At 38.7% G+C, this 20738-nt stretch overlaps 2 protein-coding genes across 2 annotated transcripts; one reads left to right on the forward strand and one right to left on the reverse strand.

Moving 5' to 3' along the window:
• The first annotated feature begins 208 nt into the window (after nt 1–208).
• On the forward strand, nt 209–14838 carry LOC139150402 (tRNA (adenine(58)-N(1))-methyltransferase non-catalytic subunit TRM6-like). Its single transcript, XM_070722747.1, has 11 exons — nt 209–398; nt 4266–4420; nt 6384–6490; nt 7062–7153; nt 7309–7392; nt 7825–7949; nt 10833–11326; nt 11738–11823; nt 12871–12973; nt 13358–13444; nt 13650–14838. The coding sequence occupies exons 1-11, from the start codon at nt 310–312 to the stop codon at nt 13731–13733; spliced, it is 1506 nt and encodes a 501-aa protein (XP_070578848.1). The 5' UTR covers nt 209–309; the 3' UTR covers nt 13734–14838.
• LOC139150403 (protein Churchill-like) lies at nt 14322–20456 on the reverse strand. Its single transcript, XM_070722748.1, has 4 exons — nt 20253–20456; nt 18464–18602; nt 16988–17058; nt 14322–15659 (listed from the first exon to the last, which is right to left on the reverse strand). Exons 1-4 carry the CDS (start codon nt 20289–20291, stop codon nt 15567–15569), a joined length of 342 nt encoding a protein of 113 aa, XP_070578849.1. The 5' UTR covers nt 20292–20456; the 3' UTR covers nt 14322–15566.
• Nucleotides 20457–20738: the final 282 nt, after the last annotated feature.

A 20738-nucleotide genomic window follows, 5' to 3' on the forward strand; every position in this document is an offset into this window, starting at 1 on the left:
ACATAATTGGATAAACTTGAGTTTACATTTTAAATTCAAAAACGGTCATATATCCGCTGTTGAAAGTATATATTGAATTCATGTACTCATGTTCGTATGAAAACAAAGGAAGTCGCCAAAGTTCCCACAGGCGATTGTTCGGTCCACGTCCGTTATTATGACGTAATTGTAGGAAAGTGTCAGCAGCATCGCCGAACAAACAAATAGTACTCCATGTGGCAACTACTTCCGGTACACAGATGCGACGAGCTGTACACTAACGCACCGTTGACTGAACACTAACTTTGGACTGCAAGTCTCAACGGCAGTATGTCAGATGACATGCGAATAAAAGAAGGAAATTATGTTATTCTCAAGAAAGGGAAAATCCTAGTAATCGTGAAGGTACACCGTAAGAGGTGAGTATGCATAGACCACAGACTTTTTACTCAATGCAAACTGGCACTGGCACTGATACGCTTTGCTTGCATCAGACAGTAGATCCCCTCACTGTCTATGCTTGCATTGATTGAGTCGAAAGCCTGTGGCATAGATCATACGCACTTTATTGCTGGAGAATACGTTCGTAGCTCTCGTTCCTACCAGAAACAGCCCAATGAAAAGTAGAAAACTTTTTCCTACAAGGTAATTGTAGAAGTGGAAAGGTTTAGCATCTTAAACTTGGTTTGCAAAACTAGATCTATCCATGGAGGTAGTAGAGACTTCCAACCTTCAATAGGGTGACCGGACGATTTTTAAAACTGAGATCTTTTGCCAAAATCTTGATCACACCTGTTGAAAGTGTTGGCATAAATTCCAAATCTGGAAAAATAATTTGGCTTATTAGCATAATCACAATTTGGCCTCTGGAAATTCAAAGTTTCCAAATTCTTTCCCAAAGAATATTGTAATGAGGAGTAATGAGACAGCGTGACCAGAAATCGGACCCAACATGGTTAAATGGCTCAAAGATGACTAACTGTACAATAATGAGTCCGGTGAATTGTGCATTTATAGTTTCCAAATTATTTCCGTGAGAATATTGTATAGGTTGATAAGTCCAGTGAAAGAAAATGGAAGATTGGGTAACCGGAGAAGTCGGCCAGTTGCGAACTCGGCCAGCGCCGGTGCCGACCAACTCGGCCAGTGGGAGAAGTCGGCCACTCGCAACAAAGCAATATGATTGCATACGTATTCTCTTCACAGTTGAATATGCCAAACAATTTTAACTTTTTACAACCATAGTTTTTGTTATTTTGTCGGTTTAATATTCAGAAAACAACTCGAAGTCGAAGAGCTCCCACGTCCACCCTGCAAAACATGTACGGTCTGCCTCAGTATTTCTGCAGATCGGACGCGTACCGTATTAAAGTTCAGGCAAACATTATGCCATTTCTTCAGTAAAATTCATGGCTTGCTATGACGAAGGCTGCAAAACTCGCTACCACGATCGCGATACACCGCCATCTTTAATTTTACCCAATGTTTGCGCCCATCTTATGAATGACATTTAGATCGCTTTAGCATATAACTTTAGTGAGACTTCAAAAAAAGAAACACTATTATGGAGCATATATTCTAATTGGGTGCATACTGTACTGGCCGAGTTCGTAACTGGCCGACTTCTCCAACTGGCCGAGTTCGTAACTGGCCGACTTCTCCAACTGGCCGAGTTCGTAACTGGCCGACTTCTCTTGTATTCGAAGATTGTCCTTTATGCTGACCTTTGTGTTTCCAGTATCATGGATACAAGCCATTGTTTCTGGTCAGAGACAGGTGCGCACGGGTGAAAAAGCACGTTGTTCAAGTACAGCACTATTCCAAACCTTACTTCCTGCTTTGGCAAAACCGTGGGCGCTAATTTGCGCTGCATAGCTGAGCCTTTTTAGAGCAGAGAACCAGTAGAAAAATATCTAAGGTACAATTTGCCCGCATTGCCATTCCTTCCCTTCTTGGAAAACGATGCCAAAAGTCATAGACGTTTCAAAGTAAAAATTTTGTAAGCAGTTTCTCGGAAGAAAAAAGACTTTTTTCGGAAAAATTTTACTCATCTAGACTTCCTAGTCTTCACGACATTCACTGTGAAATGCAACTCTTTCCGTTCATGTGATCTCTCATAGCAGCCGTTCGCGTACGAGTAGACGACTTCCAAGATGGCGTCCCCTCTGACATTTGTTGACAAAGTGTGTTCGTAAACTTCAAGTTTTTGTCACCATTACCTTGTTCACGCACATAAATGTGCACAACCGTTGCATAATTAAGGTGAATTTGTACAACTTATGTTATCACTACCTGAGCCCCACTTTAACCCTTTAGTTGCAATATGGATCAGAATTGACCTTCATATTTCGAAGATTTGACTTTATAGAAAAATCCATAACAATTTCATTTGCAGATTCGACCATTAACAGGAACACGGGGGTGGCTCTAATTCGAGTAAATTGATTTAATTACCGAATAAATTGCTGTTTTAGTACGTACCGTTTGCGAGAGTAAAGCACAAAATTTGAAACGTCATTTTTACCATTTGAATATGTACGCATGCGTATTTGGTGCATGGTAACGGTTTGCGAAATTGCAACTTCGTGTCAACACGCGTAGCTAGCCTTCCCGCGGACAAGCGGTCAGGTCTCTGCCCGCGCCCTGCCTGGGTCTCTGCTGACTGATTCAGCCCAGTAAAAATGGAAGAAATTAGCCAACAATGTCGGCAAAATAAACAATGTTTGGTCAGATCGAAAGATGGAACTAGAAAAAAGAGTGACACGCGACTACTGCACCACGTCGAGGAGGCAGACTGTGTCTACAGTTTCTCGCGAAAGCACCAACTTCGCTAGCCAGCGGTGGTGTTTCCTCGGGCAATTAACACCGACCTCCCAACACCGTGCGGACCTCACGATTTGTAATGTGAACCGGGCCGTAGTCCCTCCGCAAGGAAATAACTTAGATCTGTTAGCATTCATTGATGATCTATATCCTTCAGGTCAAAAATGCATTTTTCGGAAACAAAGGAAAACTGGAGTTTCCATCATGGCATGGTCTCATTTACGACGCGACGCGTCGATCGACGCGCTGACATGGCCATGCAAGACCTGACCACGGTCCCTCCTGTTGTGGAGGGACCGTGACCTGACTGAGGGGCAAGACAGTTGCCAAACTTCTGCAGTGGTGGATAAATATTATATAAATATATAAATAAATATAGCGTGCAGATACCTTGCCTTTTACTAGTAACATGAAAAATGTAACGACATGCAAGATTGCGGAAACGCTGTCAGGCACGCGGTGAACACAACCAGATCGGTGTACGTGGTCTGGACGCTTGATCGATCGAACGTACACAGTAGGTGCACACTGCGTGTCACTGACATACATGTGTATGGGTGAGAAAACGATCTTTTGTAGAGCTGTACTTTATCATATCGATATACTTATATTTCTGAAACATTGTGATGCTACCAAAGTTCGGCAAACGCAAATTTACAATGAATTATCATTATATATGTCAAGTTCTGTCATCGTGTCAACATCGTCCCTCCAACGTGCACTCTATTGAGACGTCATCACTCTTGGTGGTACCTGTCACGTGCACAGCAGAAAACGCCAATGTTTTTGTTTTGAAAGTTTGTTTACAAAACAGCTTTTCTAGGCGGCCGAAACGCATCAAAATGAACGTATTTGTATGCCAGGATTGGTAAGAGGCTTAGCTAAGAAGAGTACTTCAACGCAGTATGGTCCATTTGCTTTAGTTTTACGAAAAAAAATTCGACAATCTTGATCCATATTGCAACTTTAATATAAGTGCCTTCGATTTCGAGCATTCACTCTCAGAGTTTTTGTGTCAGCCTCATTGTTAAGGAATAGGAGGGCCTCTCGTCCGGTCACCCTACCTTCATGATGTCTGGTGTCTTCTGTCTGCAAAGTCGTATGGTCTCCCAGATGTAGAAGCTGCGAAATCATTACATCTAAAATAACTTCATGTTATCTTATCTATGAAACTACTGGGTACATTGATCTTTTGCATTGCGCTTTTATCAAATCGTAAGTGATGACATAACATTGCCTGAGAAATTGCACAGAGCGTGACAAAAAATGGAATGTTTTAGAAAGCAACAGCAGTGCATAAACATTGTGGTAAATTGTATGTTATGTTTTCACAACAGCATTCTCACATACATGTATATAGACAGAGTTTGTAAAAGTAATGCACTAAGTTCACACCTGTCCTAGTTACTGACAACTGCCAGGCTTGGTACTATCTATGTTTGCTTCATGTTTTTTCATCCCAGGAAAGTGAATTTGGAAAGGAAGTTTTTCTCCCTGGACCCTGCCATTGGTGAATTGTATGGAACAACATGGGAGATTACAAAGAGAACCATTAGAAAAGTTGAAGTCAAAGCTAAATCTGATGAAGTTAATGAACCTAAAAAGGAAGAGCATGATGGTAAGAACATTTGTTGTAAAACAAACAAATGCAATACTTTAAAATTAGATCATGTAGTACACCAATATCAGTGTTGTCCTTATATTTAAAAGTAGCCGGGTAATTTAAGAAAGTAGACGGATGGAGACTGCGAGGGAGCGAAGCGACCGAGCGGCGAGTGAGCGTAGCGAACGAGGGGGGGAGGAGCGCGAGAGGGGGGTGTCCCCCCTCTCGCAAGGCGAAAATGAAATTTTGGAGTGGAAATGGTGTTCTCTGGTGGCATCTGAGGTGACATTTAGCTGAGACTGAAACAGTACTTTTGTTGTGTGTCTTAGACGTGGTTCACATACAACAAAACAAACAAACATGATTTTGTTTTGTTTGTATTATTTATGACACACTTATGGTTTTATTTGCAGTGAAGATTTAATATTTAATCTTAAATCACCTGCAGTCTGCTCATTTCATTGCACATTTCCCATTCTTCATGACCACATAGTTTCTGAAACTTATGACACAAAGTGAGTGATTGACAGAAATGTTGCAACAAATTACTAATAAATGCCAACCGTGCACGATCATCGCATCTCGCTGTCCCCAAATTTGATCAAAGCAGATATGCAGTATGGCGTCGGAAGGAAACAACATTTTCTTTCGAATTTGCTCCACGAGTCCGTGAAAAAAATGATTCAGAGGGTCCATCGAAGGATACTATCGGGCAACCCAACATAGAGAACATGGAGGAGTGCAGTGAAATTGAACCCATGCCGGAATCCACGACGTATTATCCTGTTGTCTAAACAACGGGGGATCAGCGCCACGGTGAAGCTGTGAGCCGTGACGATGATGCGCCGGTCGGCAACGGTCGGCAACATGCCTGTGACCGTGGATTCTAGTACGTAAAAATAATCGATGAAATAAAATACCCATTCAAATAAACAGTTGGTTCTAAAAAAATCAGTTCTAGCTCATTTTTTAAAAAATTAATCTAGAAAATGCGTCGGTATTGCTCTGAGAATAACTTGATTTGTTGAGAAGATCATACTCGTAGTGACGTTGGCAGCCAGCGCGGAAAACTAGCTTGCCAGTCTCATGAACTTCGAACCGTCGATCAAAATCACATCTTTTCGGCGCTTTTCTCTCACAAATTCAGCGAAATTGAAGTTTTTCATACATAAACTAAATGTATTGTTGGAATCAAGTATACCTTTCGAACGGGCTTTCTTCGGGAAAAAATATTCCATCGGCAAGGTGCCAGTGGCTGACGCCACATTTCTTTTTGACGGCACGGTTAAAAATGACCTAAGATGACCTTCATACTAATCAAACCAATTACACTGCTCGTAACAAAGGCAACACCGTAGGCGCGTCCATCAGCCAATAACACTATTTGACAAATAGAAGATCGGGCTAAAAAAGCCACAAATGGGTATTTAGAAACTGTTATGTGTTTGTGCAGTGCCATGCGTGGGAAAGGGGTCGCGAAACTGCTAATCGTACGTGTGCCGTCTAACAGCTGGCAGTGCAATACAGTGCAGTGCAGTGAAATTAATAGGTCTAGAAAAATAATCTAATTATGTTAAAAGTAGCCGGGAAAAAATGCAAAACAGCCGGGTTATTTACCCGGCACCCGGCTTCTAAGGACAACACTGCAATATATGAGCATTCACAGAATTTAAAACCAAAGCTTATATGTACATGTAAGACAGGTAGTTTGAAATCCATTTGCTGTCATCTTCTCAAGGCTTTCATTTAGCGCTGCAGTTTTGGCTGATTGTAAAAATTTGATATTTATCAGATGTGTTAATATATTATTGTAGTACTATCGGCCTGTCTAACTCCTTTACAGTGTTTGTTTGGCTGTCAGAAATTAAGCACTTCATATCAAATTATGAGATTGTATTGTTTTTTGCATTGATTGTTCTAGTCAAGCTGAGATTAAGGCAACCGCCATGTTTTCATGATATTGCTTGACTGTTGACAGAATTGGAGGACATTGGTGACAATAGAAATATTGTTGATGACAACACAGCACAGAAATTATCTCAACATGAAATACTGGCACTGAAGAAAGATGGGATGAAGGGAGAGGTGAGAAAGGACTCTGAAATATTTAAGAAATCTTTCTAGCTTTAAGAAAGATATGGTAGCAATACTGCATTTAGTTTTCATTTGTACATATTCTAACAAATGACCAACTGTAGTTGTCTGCAGGCTCAGAAATTTTAAGGATTATGTTTGGAAAGGGCAGGCATGAAGTGGGATTTGGGTGCAAATATGGGTGTATTTTACTTGACAGAGTTGGCTCTATAGCTCAGAGGACAGAAGGTGCTTGTATTTTGTCAAGCAGTTGATCTCGGAATGTTTATCACATGAACAAGACTTTAATAAAAGACAACTATTAAGATCTTCACCATGGCAACGGTCAGGGTTAGAGTGTGAATTAGGATAATTTTCATATTTAAAAAAGGCAAATGACCTAGAGCTGCTTTTACTGTACTATTTGTAGTATTTTTCAATATTTTACTCTGTTTTTAAAATACTGCCTGGTTTATAACCTGTAACTTGTTTCTGTAAGAGTGTTTTAGTTATGCTATTGAGAACAGCCAATAATGGATATTTGCATTACCAGTCACTAACTAATTGTCTTGTTGTGTTACAGGAACTTATTGATCAAATTGTGGAAAATAGTGCAACTTTTAAAGAGAAAAATATTTATTCCCAAGAAAAGTATATTAAAAAGAAAAAGGAGAAGTAAGTAATTAATTTGTTGATATTTTAGGTTGAAAATCAACATATTCTGTTTTCAACTATTTATTTATCTATAGAGGTATATTTACTCATTTATCAGGTGCGCATACTTTGTGGCAACTGTTTTTTCAATTTATTCCATGTTTGTTTATTTCCAGACACATCCCATTGTTTACTATTCTGAAACCTACAACAAGATTGATGTGTGAAATGTACTATGGGAAGGGATCTCCGAAAGTTGTGTAAGTCAGAGTAAAACATACATTATAGGAGACACGGTGTAAATGAATGTCCAGTATTGACATTTTTTTTACTGCAATGGTGTGTTTGAGCAGAAGGCTTTGAAAATATCAAATGCAGTTGATACGTATAATTGTCAAGTGTCATCTGGTCATCCATTCCCAGAGGAATACAATGTAGCATCAGAACAAAAATACTGTCAAACACAACTCATGATAGCTGTCGATAGAGACTTTTGTAGCAGGTCTATGCTAACCATTGATACAGTACCTTGGACCAAAATATTGTTTTGAAATGGTAAGATCCGCAATGCTGAACCAATGAATGACCTGACTAGAGTGAAACTACAGCTGTCTTATTTAATTATGAATTCATTTATTCCTTTATTCTTTCAGCCTAGTAATTTCTTTGAGTCCTGTGTTTGCATTTTGCAGTTGTCTCCGATATGATAGCATGGGTCAGATGTTAACACTGGGTAATATACATGCCAATATGAAAGTGATGGTGGTTGAGAGTTGCATGGGACTGCTTCTTGGGGCTGTTATGGATAGGATGGCTGGTAAGGCTTTGTTTACCGGTATTACTTGGCTTGAAATTCGACAATGAACTGGGTAATTCAGTCAATGAAGAAGAACTGGTTCCATGAAACTGCTTTTTTATGGAAAAGTTTTACCTATCAAGTGTTATTTCTTGTATTGTCTGAGAACCTCTGTTAACATTGAAAGAGTGCTACTATGAATGTGTATGTTCAATCCTGGAAAAATACCGGGTCACTCTGTTTTGTTGTTATCACTGTTTGGGAAAGATGCACAGAGGGTTGCAAAACAAAGTCAGGTACTGTTTATTTGACCTGTGACCTGATTAGTTGATCAAATAAAATGATTTGGGTACAGTTGTCAATTCACAATTACCATTACAAGCCGTCCTGGCTTTCTTCTATAATTTTCATGTGTTCACATACATATACCCAGTAGTGTCAGAAAGAAAGTATAATATTTATCCATTGTACATTAGTTTCCCATTGCATGATAATATTACATCAGCAAATTGCCAAACTGCCTCCATGTATTCCTCTTTCCATCCATTTAGAACAATCAATATTTGGTGTAATTTTTGTTAGTTTGATTGTTCCTTTTCATGTCATATCTCCACAATGGTGATAAGCATTTCCTCTCCCATTATACAACTACATATACAGAGAGCAATCACATGTAACATCACAAATAGCAGCATCATCGTCCTATACTTAAATTCAAGGTTATATAATTTAATTTGAAATGCCGTAGGAAGAATTAGCACAACTTCCATTGGCCATTAAATTGTTTCTTGCTAAAGCTATTTTTATTAAGTCCACCTTTGCAGTTTTCAAGTTATGAAACAATGCAGCATAACATGTCCCATATACTGTATTTGAATAGACTGGACCATTTTAAAACCCTAAAAATATACATGCACACAACGTATCACCAGCTTGTCTTGCCAGACATAGAAACATACCGGTAGACCCTTGGAAAGTTTTTCTCGAGGGTCTATGATAGAAACATAGTGATTTAAGTGACTGGACCTGATAATTATAGTGATTGTCATTGTATTAGCTGTCATCAGTGCCTTTAAATGATTTTATTTTGAAAGAGCTCCGCTGTCAGCGACGCGGAGCTTATCAAATAGGTTGATTTTCCGTCGTCGTCCGTCGTCCGTCGTCGTCCGTCAACAATTGCCTTCTCCTCTGAAACCGCAAGTCCAATTGCTTTGAAATTTTATATGCAGCTCACTTGGGGTGACCTCACTTAAGTTTGTTCAAATCGTGGTGAAATTTGCATATTTGTATTTTTGGGGCATTTTTTGGTGTTTTTGGTAAAAAAATCTTCTTCTCTGGAACCGCTTGTCCGATTGCTTTGAAATTTAATATGCAGTTTACTTAGGGTGACTTCAGTCAGATTTGTTCAAATCGTGGTGAAATTTGCATATTTGTATTTTTAAGGCAATTTTTGTCATTTTTAGTAAAAAAATCTTTAAAAATCTTCTTCTTCAAAACTACCAGTCAGATAGCTTTGATATTTGGTACATATGTCCCTAGGGATGATCTTTTTCAGATTTGTTCAAATTGTGCAGAAATATGCAAATTTGCATTTTTAAGGCAATTTTTGCCATTTTTGGTCAAAAAATGTATTTCTCTAAAAGTACTGGTCTGATAGTTTTGAAATTTGGTATACAGGTTTCTATAGAGGAACTAAGTAATATATATGGAATTTCTGATGAAATCTGTATTTTTGTATTTTTGGGGCAATTTTTGCCAATTTTGGTCAAAAAATGTGTATTTCCAAAAGTACTCATCTGATAGCTTTGAAACTTGGTATACAGGTTCCTACAGATAAACTAAATGATATTTATTGAAATTATGATGAAATCTGCAATTTTGTATTTTTGGGGCAATTTTTGCCACTTTTGGTCAAAAAATGTGTATTTCCAAAACTAGTCATCTGATAGCTTTGCAATTTGGTATACAGGTTCCTACAGATCACCTTAATGATATTTGTGGAAATTATGATGAAATCTGCAATTTTGTAATTTTGGGGCAATTTTTGCCATTTTTGGTCAAAAAATGTGTTTCTCATAAAGTACTGGTCTGATAGCTTTGCAATTGGTATACAGGTTTCTACAGATGAGCTAAGTAATATATATGGAATTTCTGATGAAATCTGTAATGTATTTTTGGGGCAATTTTTGCCATATTTGGTCAAAAAATGTGTATTTCCAAAACTACTCATCTGATAGCTTTGAAATTTGGTATGCAGGTTTCTATAGATGAACTAAATAATATTTATTGAAATTATGATGAAATCTGCAATTTTGAATTTTTGGGTCAATTTTTTCCATTTTTGGTTAAAAAAATGTGTTTCTCAAAATATTAAACTGTTTTCGTGTCTTGTAAGCCCTTGGGGCTGGGTGAGGCAACCAAGCTGTTTAAGACCACACATGACACTTTAATAAATTGATATAACATAGCATAACATAACTGCTCTAACAGCTTTGAAATTTGGTATACAGGTTTCTATAGATGAACTAAATTTGATCTTTTGAAATTATGATGAAATTGCACATTTTATTTTTGGGGCAATTGTTGCCCTTTTGGGCAGAAAATTTTATTCTCCAAAAAATTACTCATGAGATAGCTTTGGTTGACATGTTCTTAGGGATGATCCCATGTGATATATTCAAAGTATGATGAAATCTTCGATTGTGTATTTTTGCAGCTATTTTAGCTACTTTTTTCTGGCCACTGCATTGAGCTATCAAAGATTTCCACCTTCTTCATCAACATGTGTCAAAAAATAGTTATTCTCTACATAAACACAGCGGAGCTATATCGGCCGCTAGGTCGCTTGTTTTGAAAGGGTTAAATGATGATGATTAGATTCTGATTCAAATCATTTCTTTACAGGCTTAGGAGCTCTTGTACACATGTACCATGGTGAATCCCCACTCAGGACTTCCATGGATTGGTACAACTTTCCATCAGAATACTTCAACATACTGCACAGTTTTCCATTGAACAAGGCAAACAGTCTGAAAATCCAATCTGAAGGAGAGAAATCACAAACGCAAACTGAACAGACTGAGCATGCAGATTCAGAGAGAGCAGTAAAGAAACAGAGGACAGATGCAGCTGATGATGCAGCTGATGATGTAGTTGACATGACTGAAAACTGTGATTCAGAAACAAATAGTAAAAAAATCAGTGAGGAGGAAAATGTTTCTGATGATGAAGAAAGGAAAGATGATGTTGCTGTTGCCAGGGAGACAGGAGAGGAAGATGACGGGGAGTCAAGTAATGACAACAGTGTAACTCTGGCAACAGATGAAATGGAAACAACTTCTGCAACAGATGAGAGGGACTGCTCTGCTCAAGAGGAAAAAAAGAGAACCAGACAAGCGGTCAGTAAAATTGTGTAACTGTAATTGTAAGATGGTTTCAAATGTCAAATTTGAGTAATTGCTTTTGACGGATTTTTCGCATAGAATCTGTTCAAACAGCTGTGTTTAGTTCCCCGCTTTTATGTGATGCACGTTGGTTGTAGGTTGCATGCTCTCTACAGCCAACAATTTGTTTATTTAAGAACTTCTATGTCCCACAATGATGTCGATTCCTAAACCTTGTATCAATAGTGACATGTAAGCACAAAAAGCACTTCATGTGTTAAAGTAAATTTTGATGTGACTCTGACGGTTAGGTATCACACTTATCTTAGTGTGGGTCAGTCATAACCAGGTTCTCACAAGCCAGAGAACTAAATGTAACTCTGAAACTACAGGAGAAATGTTACAAGCTTCATTGTTCAAACACAGAATCCAGAGAGACTGGCCAGAAAAGAAAAACGGAGACAGGAGTTAGAGGCTGCTAGAAGTGTGGTTCAACAGGGAAATTTTGATGTGTAAGTACTGATTTATGTAATAAAAATATGTACTTTTTGAGAGTGACTTAATAGAATCTCACACCCCCAAGGACCTGGGATCAGATTTCTCACACGAGTTGGGGATATTTTGTCTCACACTCGCCTGCGGCTCGTGTGAGACAAATATCCCCAAACTCGTGTGAGAAATCTGATCCCAGGTCCTTGGTGTGTGAGATTCTTTTCTCACATGACCACAAAATGCGTTAAATTCATATTGGACACGTACAATATTATCAAAACTCGTGACAACTCTGTCGTCTGGCACTGTACTTTGACCTGCTTACTTTGTAGTTCTGGTCCGTCTGTTACTCGTCGTGCCATTGGATAACATTTTGCGCGTGGAACAAAACAGACTGTTTATTATCCAATCAGAGCTCGTGTAATATTTACTGCAGAGTGTGGGACGGTTTCTGAGAGTGGGGGATCGATTTATCCCACACTGTCGATCCCGCACTCCCAGCGGCCAGGAATGTGAGAATTAATTGTCCCAGCACTGGCAGCAGAAGACACCCTCACTAAAATTGTGAACATGTATACTCTTTGATTAAGTCCACTACTTTGTTGTACTGAGTGTTGGACTGCACCATCTATGGAATGACTTTGATTGATCTTGTGTTCACTATTGTGTTGTGTTCAGCCAAAAGGCTGCAGATTACAAAGTCATGTATTTTTTACACGTATTGCATATTCCAAGGTGTGTGTACTGATGTGTCCCTAACATAGTGACTCGACCATTCATCCTGTTTTGATTTGCACATGTCCATGGTTGGATGGACAAAATTACAAACTGATACAAAATTCTTTTCACACATTTTGGATGTATCATCATTGCTTCGACTACAAATTTGAAATGTGACATTACTGTCTGTAATAGAAGGCATATCATTTATATGAGGATATACTTACCTCATACCTGCTCTGCTTAATTTTCATTTGTTTTCAATCTTTTGAAGAAGTTAATGTAAACAATTATTTGATGTATTCCCACAATGGTATCATTTACTAATTTTTCCTTTATATTGACAGACTTGTCATAGCCAGTAAATGTGATCCCTGTCCTATTGTGATGAAACTCCTAGAATTCCTTGCCCCATCCAGACCCTTCATGGTTTACAGTCAATATATTGAGGTAAGAAGTCCTTCACACACACAGCAACAAGTCTTTTTATGCTATCAGCTTATTGAACACAAATCCACATCCTGACAACAATGTCAAAGAGAAAAACAAAATAATGTTAATGATGACATTATAGGGTGTTCATTTGTGCAATACTTCTACATTTTGAGATCCGGAACAAATTATTTCGACTTTTAAAAGAGAAATGTACTCTTCCGCAAACATGCATGTCATTTTCCAAGGTGGATGAAACTGTACTGTGGTTATCTATGTGTTGTATGAAGTGTAAAAGACCTCAGTGTGTTCTAAAAGAAGACTTTTGAATGAAGTAATTAATTGTAATGTGAAATGCATGACGTTTGAAAGATATGTATACATGTCTTTTTATTACTTCAGCCACTGTATGAATGTTTTGGAAAGTTACGGGAAAGTCGAGAGACTGTGAATGTGAAGATTACAGAGAATTGGTTAAGAGAGTATCAGGTAGGGCATATGTTAACAGTCTTTTTCCACTTGTTAACTTATCAACTTATTATAATTTGCATCGCATTGCAGTAAATTGTACATTTTCACCGTCTTAACTGATTTTCAATTCGTAAAGCACTTGTCCTTTGTCTGGAGATTTCTTGTGCAAGGCAATATTTGAATGTGTATACTAAACATTTTTGTTGATGTATTGTCATGACAGGTGTTACCAGCCAGAACTCATCCTCAGAATACAATGAGTGGTAGTGGTGGATATCTACTGACTGGAATCAAAGTCACATCATAGCTGAAAACTGATGTACAAATCAGATTCCATTAGCCTTGAAAGACAACAGCGCCCTCATGCAACCTGATATGCAGCAGCTCACAAAATTTACAGAAGCTGTAGAACTTGAACGGAGCCAGGTTTTGACTATGTTTAGCGCTGTGTCTTTATGGTTGAAATGATTGTAAACAGTGATAGAATGTTGCATCTTTGACAGTTTTGTGATACTGATGATGACTGAGGTTGAACACTGACTGGAAATTCCTTGAGTCTGTTAATCAGAAAGATTCCATACCATGGTCTGTTTTCCAGATATGATTTCACACATGCACACAGATAGGAAGTGGCGTACACTACTACACTAGTAGATACTGTAATGGACCAACTTATTCCATCATTTTCTGTCTGTAAATGCTGCATTACAGACAAAAACTCAACTGTGACCCTTCTATTTCTAGAGTGCATAGTCTCGGTTTGCCATATCCTCACAGTTTCTTTGCCTGTGCTATCAATGTACTGCCATGTATGTTATTTTGTGAAATTAATGATTAGCATGCAGTTTTCATTTCAAAGTTGCAGAGATGCAATGTAAACAGTACTCCAAACACATTAAATTCGCAAGGAATATTTATTCTTTCACTTTGACAACTTGAAAGTATTTGTAAAATGATTAATCCATAAAAATGTTTGTTGATGGAACATCCCACTGTCAAGATGAAGACCATCAACATTTCACTGACTTTAGTCATGTGGTTTAACCTTGTTAGGTTCTGCATCTGTGGTGAAGCTGTACATTTTGTGCACAAGATTTTCAATTCAACAATGCCATGATTCTCCCAGATGCAACAGAGCTATCAAATGTGGAAACGCTTACATATTTGTACAAAGAATATTTCTTTCTTAGTTGTATACCTGCATTACATTCTGATTAAAGTGGTGTACTTTTTCATAAGTCTGACAAGCAATCGATGCTTTCTTACATGTATATCCACTATTAACAATACTTAAATTGCATAAACTGACTTGAAGTCACTAAAGGGAATTTTAAAGGCAGTTTTGTCTTTTTTTTCACACTAAAAGAAAGTGTTTTGTCCTTTCTAAAAATTAAACATCCTTGAAAATTCCAGATGCATGTGTCTTCTTTGATTAAATTGTTCCTTTATAAATCAACGGCTTGAAAATAGAATTTGAAGAACTGAATTATCCTCATCTCAGCTTCTATGAAAAAAATAGTCAGTCATTCATTTGGCTTCTATAGCTGGGATTCTGCACAAAAGTTCAACAAACAATGTCTTCATCATTAGATGTGTCTTTTGGTCTTGAATGTAAAGAGGTACTTCATGTGTTTTAGATTTGTCACTGCTTATTTGAGTTGCCAACTACGGTATTTATCAACTTTCCGACACAAAGTGAAAAGTAATACTATGATGAAAACCAACTGTTTCACAACTTAAAGGCAGAATAAAAATCCAATGACGCTATATAAAACAACATCAACCCATGGCAGTGAGGAGAGTTTGAATACTACTAGCGTAGGGATTTTGCTAAGGGTAGTCAATAGCAAGTACAAGAACAACCCCGAACGAACTTAATCTTGATAACTCCTTTATTTTTTAGTTAATTGGCGGTAAATTTTTACCGAATTACGGCCCTGGGCCGTTATTTAGCTACAGGTGTGAAGCAGACAATGTAGCCATTTTCTGTTTAACGGCCCTGGGCGTACTCTCAGAAAAATCCGGTAAATATCTGAATTTCCCTTGATATATCCCAGAAGAAGACGGCAATCTTGCATTACTTTACTTCCTGATTGATGGTTGGAGTTTGCCTTCGTCAGCGGGACAGGTGTGATTTCTTTCAGAAGAGAGGCTGCTGTCTTCTGGGATCATCCGGCAAAACACTGACAGTGTCAGCCCCTCTGCCACACAGCATACAGAACATTTGATATTCCTGAAAGATAAGGAAGGGAAATACATTCCAGTGATGCAGATAACAGCTGATAGCCATAAAAAACACAGCTGAACTAAATATAAGACAACCCACAATGTTTGTAAAATACACTAATACAGTCACATCAATGAGCACATTGTGGTATTAACTGACTACTGTCCCCTTTATTTATCCATTGTCAATCTGTTACAAAAAGTTTCATTCCATACTCTATTCTATTAATTGAACTACAGCAGATTTGTAAATACTCTCTGGTAAAATGCATAGAGTTTGTACAGGGGTTTGAATAATCAGCCATGAAATTGAATTGATGATAAACCAGGTCCAAATATTTGTGAGAACAATATTACTGAAGATACCCTTAGTTGACCAGAAGTTAGACAACTATAGTAGTTGAATATTATAACTACAACAAAAACAAAAACTATTCTGATCCCGGAAATCATAACTGATCATGTGAAAAAACTTGGAAACATGCACAATTTAAGATGAATAAACAATTCAAAGCACAAGCAAGAGAGTGAAAAATTTCACATAACTTTTACCTCAACATGCCGGATATAAGAATGGAAAATATTATTCTTGAAAAGAACAACCACAGGGGACAGTGAAAATGTCTGTCTCTAGGGGATGGGGTGTCTTGGTCTCAGCATGGGTTTCTTGCTGCTTCTGTTTGTTTATTTAATAAGTTTGACTATAATATTCCCGATCAAGATTTGACTATATGTACCAACACTGTGTATCTTGGTCTTATCTCAGCACTGGTTTTGTGAAGAGAATTCTTTTTCTCCTTCACTGTGTCATGTATTTGCTAATGTTGCATCTACTATCTGATGCATTTGATTGCCTAATGCGCCAAAGCAAGCATGGGTAAGTTACTAATCTGAGGACGCTGTCACCAGATTATCACTAGATTACCTTTGACAAGGTCGACAACAAATGCACCAGCAAGGGTATAACCATTACTGGTACACCCTTTAATGCTTGTGTTGACATGTTAGGCAATCAAACGCATCAGATGATAGAAGCAGGATAGTGATAAAACTTACCCTATATTAATCACAGGACAAATGCATGACACAGTAAATAAGAAACACAAGAAATCTTAACAAAACTGGTGATGAGACCAAGACACCCAAGGTTGGTTGTGTGAATCTTTATTAGGACTGTGACAGTAAAAAGTTATTGTAATAAATAAATTATCAACCAGAAACCTGTGTTGAGAAAAAGACACCCCCACCCCTATCCTCCATGGACGTGTACACTATGCAGAGCTACTATCAAGACAATGCATTCCCAATGTTTTGTCAACAATTACTATTCAGTACCTGAAAATCATCTTCAACACTGAATGTATAGCTGTGTTCTGCTATTACATGCATACAGTTTGGGCAGACATCTGGAAAAAAACAATATTTGTTTAATTACAAATGTATTTATTGGGAAGTCTATCACCATTTTAACATTGTTCTTTTGAAAGTTGGACTTAACCTCATAATGACAAGTGATCAAATTCTAAACCTGGTCACCCTCTTTCACATTTAAGTTGCAATTGATGAAAGGTGTATGTACACAAAAACTAGTTAATTTGCTTTGTGTCAAATGTTACTGTAAAAGTGACCCCAGTTGACTTCTTTATGGGGGCAAATATGCCACTAAAGTATTAATAGCTGGGGTCTTAAATTTATCAATATATTTTTATTTGAGCAAAGCAGTATGTTATTCAATGTTTAAAACTGAAAGTTTTTAGTTTATGTCAGAAAATAATTGACAAAATAGGCAATAACCTTGTTCACAGGGCCGAATAAGTCTGACATTGCAGCGGACTATTAGGATTAAATTTAGTTTCTTTTCAGACATGATTTCAATGAAAAAATACGCTGATGTAACTTTAGGTTTATGTGACCTCAAAGTTTTCAAAGTTAAAAATGGTAGGTTTGGACAACATTACGATATTTGTACTGTTCATGCTTTCGTGTACACTTTATGCTCAAGAAGGGTTGATGTGACCGCAACTAATAATTTTAACCATCAGAGACAATTTCAGCATACCTTTACAGAGTGTAGGCCGGAATTGGATACAGAGTTTTTAACAATGTTGTTAACATGTGTGTCTCTCAGTTGTAAAGGCACTGTGAATGTGGTGATATGGTCTTGTACACAGATGGAAACTTAAGTGGGAAATGTCGTTCTGACTACATGGGATGATAAAAGGACTGGATTGAAAACTTCCGGTAAATGTAAGCTTGATGATGAAACTCAGCAATCATCTGAGACCAGAACGGGCGTTACACGTCCACACATTGAAATCGGGCTGACTCAGACTTTTGTGCTAGCTGATAGGAACAAAATTGGTCCAATGCTAGGCCCCTGTCGAGCATTCTGATTGCTTTAGTAACACCAAAGTAAAAGTTGTGTAGCGGCTATGAAACTTTGTGTGAATAGGGTAAACATCATGGATAAAAACAGGGTAACAAATCTAAGCGATTGGTTTTGGTACAAGTTTGACTGATATGTAAGAGTTCATACCTCTTTCTGTATTGTAAACATCATTAAAGGCCGATCGAATAACAAATGTGATGCACTGATGAGGCACATTGTCCCCAGTGTGTTCTTACCCATTGTGTGAGCTTACCCATTTAGTGAAAGAGAATCAATGTAAACAAAGCTAAGAGATGCCATCTTCAAAATAATGATGATCATGATCATAAAAACAGTCCCTTAACAACTACTGCATACAGTCCAAGTTCTGCGTACAGTCCAAGTTCCTCCAATCTATCCTTTCTATTTGCCCATCTACTTACGTTGATATGTAACAGTTTCTTCGCCGTCTTCCTCTGTCTCTTCATGTCTGTCTCTCACTACAAGTGGTTCTCTGACTTTGCATTCTGAACAGCCTTGAAAGTTCAACAAATAAGCACCAGTGTCCAGACATATACTTCCCTAGAAATTTCAAAGCAGTTATACCAGAAGTTTATATGGAGGATAGGAGTGTGCAAAAATTTGCCAAAGGATATGCGATTGTTTGTTTTGCAGGGTACACATTCTGCCATATAGTTTCCTTTTTTTGCATGCCATTGCCAACGCAATATTTTGAAGAGACCTTATGGGAACACTGCTGGTCGGTGTCCGGGTCGGTGTACTGTTGAGCTGCTACATTGTAATTTACAATGCATCGAAACACGTATGACCTTTACAATGTAAAGGCATACACAAGTACATCAGTACATACATAGATATATGGTAACCATTGCAGTGCAGGTCATACGTGTTTCGATGCATTGTACCTACCAGTACCACATACCATCACTACAGACGGTTTGCAGTGCACTGGACTGGGAGGGACCGTCTTCTTAGTCACAGTGCACGTACAGGTGTTGTAACCACCATAAATTATACGTACTGTTGCATGGAACGAGCTCGTGCCTGGCCCCTTGTCATATAGCGGAATGTGGGGCTGGCATGCAGTCTTTTACGCTTATTCGGCTTGTGCTCTCTCCATCATCGTAGAATGCTGCTAGTACCAGTAGATAGTGACGCTCAAGCCTCAACCATGGAAGAATTTTTTTTTACCTCCATGCCTCGACTAACTCAACGATGATTGAATGAACCACGGAATGAACACTCCACAGTCCCTTGGTGGGCTATTCAGCTTTGGGACTATTCGCCCCATAGACGAGTGTACAGAAGCGAGAAACAACCCAAGTCTGGAAACAGAATGGCTATAAAAACCACGCCATGTCACATTCCGTGTCCGATTTCACTGTGAAAATTAGCAAGTTCATCTATCATGTAACCGTCGATCGTTCCCTATCATTCTCAAAATTCATACCTGGTACTTAATTTGCTTCAAAAACGCTCATTTCGTGTGATTTTCGGCCGAATTCGACGGACACGTCGCTAAAATATAAGCATGAGCAACATTCCGGTCACCTCACAGTGGACGTTGGGCACCTCGCCAAAACCTGGGGGTGAGCAACATTCCGGTCACCTCTTGGGTACCTCCACTTTACTGACGTTAACGCCGCGTACCCATGAGGGGTGACTGGAAGGTTGTTCATGCCTTATGTTTAGGCGACGTGTCTTCTGAACTCGGCCGAAAATCACACGAAAATTCATACCTGATACTTCATCTGCTTACAAAATGCTCATTTCCTGTGATTTTTGGCCGAGTTCGAGAGACACCTGGCCAAAACATAAGCATGAGCAACATTCCAGTCATCCCTCATGGGTAGGCGGCGCCAACGTCAGTAAAGTGGAGGTACCCAAGAGGTGACCACCCCCAGGTTTTGGCGAGGTGTCCGTCGAATTCGGCCGAAAATCACACGAAACGAGCGTTTTTGAATCAGATAAAGTATCAGGTATGAAATTTTAGAATGATAGGGAACGATCGACGGTTGCATGATAGATGAACTTGCTAATTTTCACAGTGAAATCGGACACGGAATGTGACAGGGTGTGGTTTTTATAGCCATTCTGTTTCCAGACTTGGGTTGTTTCTTGCTTCTGTACACTCGTCTATGGGGCGAATAGTCCCAAAGCTGAACAGCCCACCAAGCGACTATGGAACACTCAGAACAGCGATATACATACCCTATCTGGGCAGCGCTGTTTGATGCAGTCCCCGCACATCGGTTACCATAAAATTCTTGTTCAAGGTAGGTTGTGTCAGTGTCTATGTTGGAATATGAAAAATCAACTCGTGTGGCTAAAAGTTGCAAAAGAGCGTGTTCATTTCCTCATGTGAGAACATGTAGTTTCACTGGATGCCGACATAAGATCAGCTGATCATCTATTGACAGAACGCCCTCTATGGTCAGACAAGAACGCAAAACCAACAGCGTCCACAGGTCGCGACCGTAGACGGAAGTAAGGGACTGGTCAGTTTCTTCGGCCTGGGGGGGGGGGGGGGGGGCGGTGATTCATGGGGGGGGGGTCACCCTGTTTTTGACTTTTGTGATAGGGGGGGGGGTCACCATGTTTTTGAAATGCCCAATAGGGGGGTCAGTGTGTTTTTTGAATTTCGACACAGGCTCATCATTGCCTAAAATGCATCATGTCAGCCACAAATTTCATCCA

The sequence above is a fragment of the Ptychodera flava genome, chromosome 14 (assembly GCF_041260155.1).
Source record: "Ptychodera flava strain L36383 chromosome 14, AS_Pfla_20210202, whole genome shotgun sequence".
Taxonomy (NCBI): Eukaryota; Metazoa; Hemichordata; class Enteropneusta; family Ptychoderidae; genus Ptychodera; species Ptychodera flava.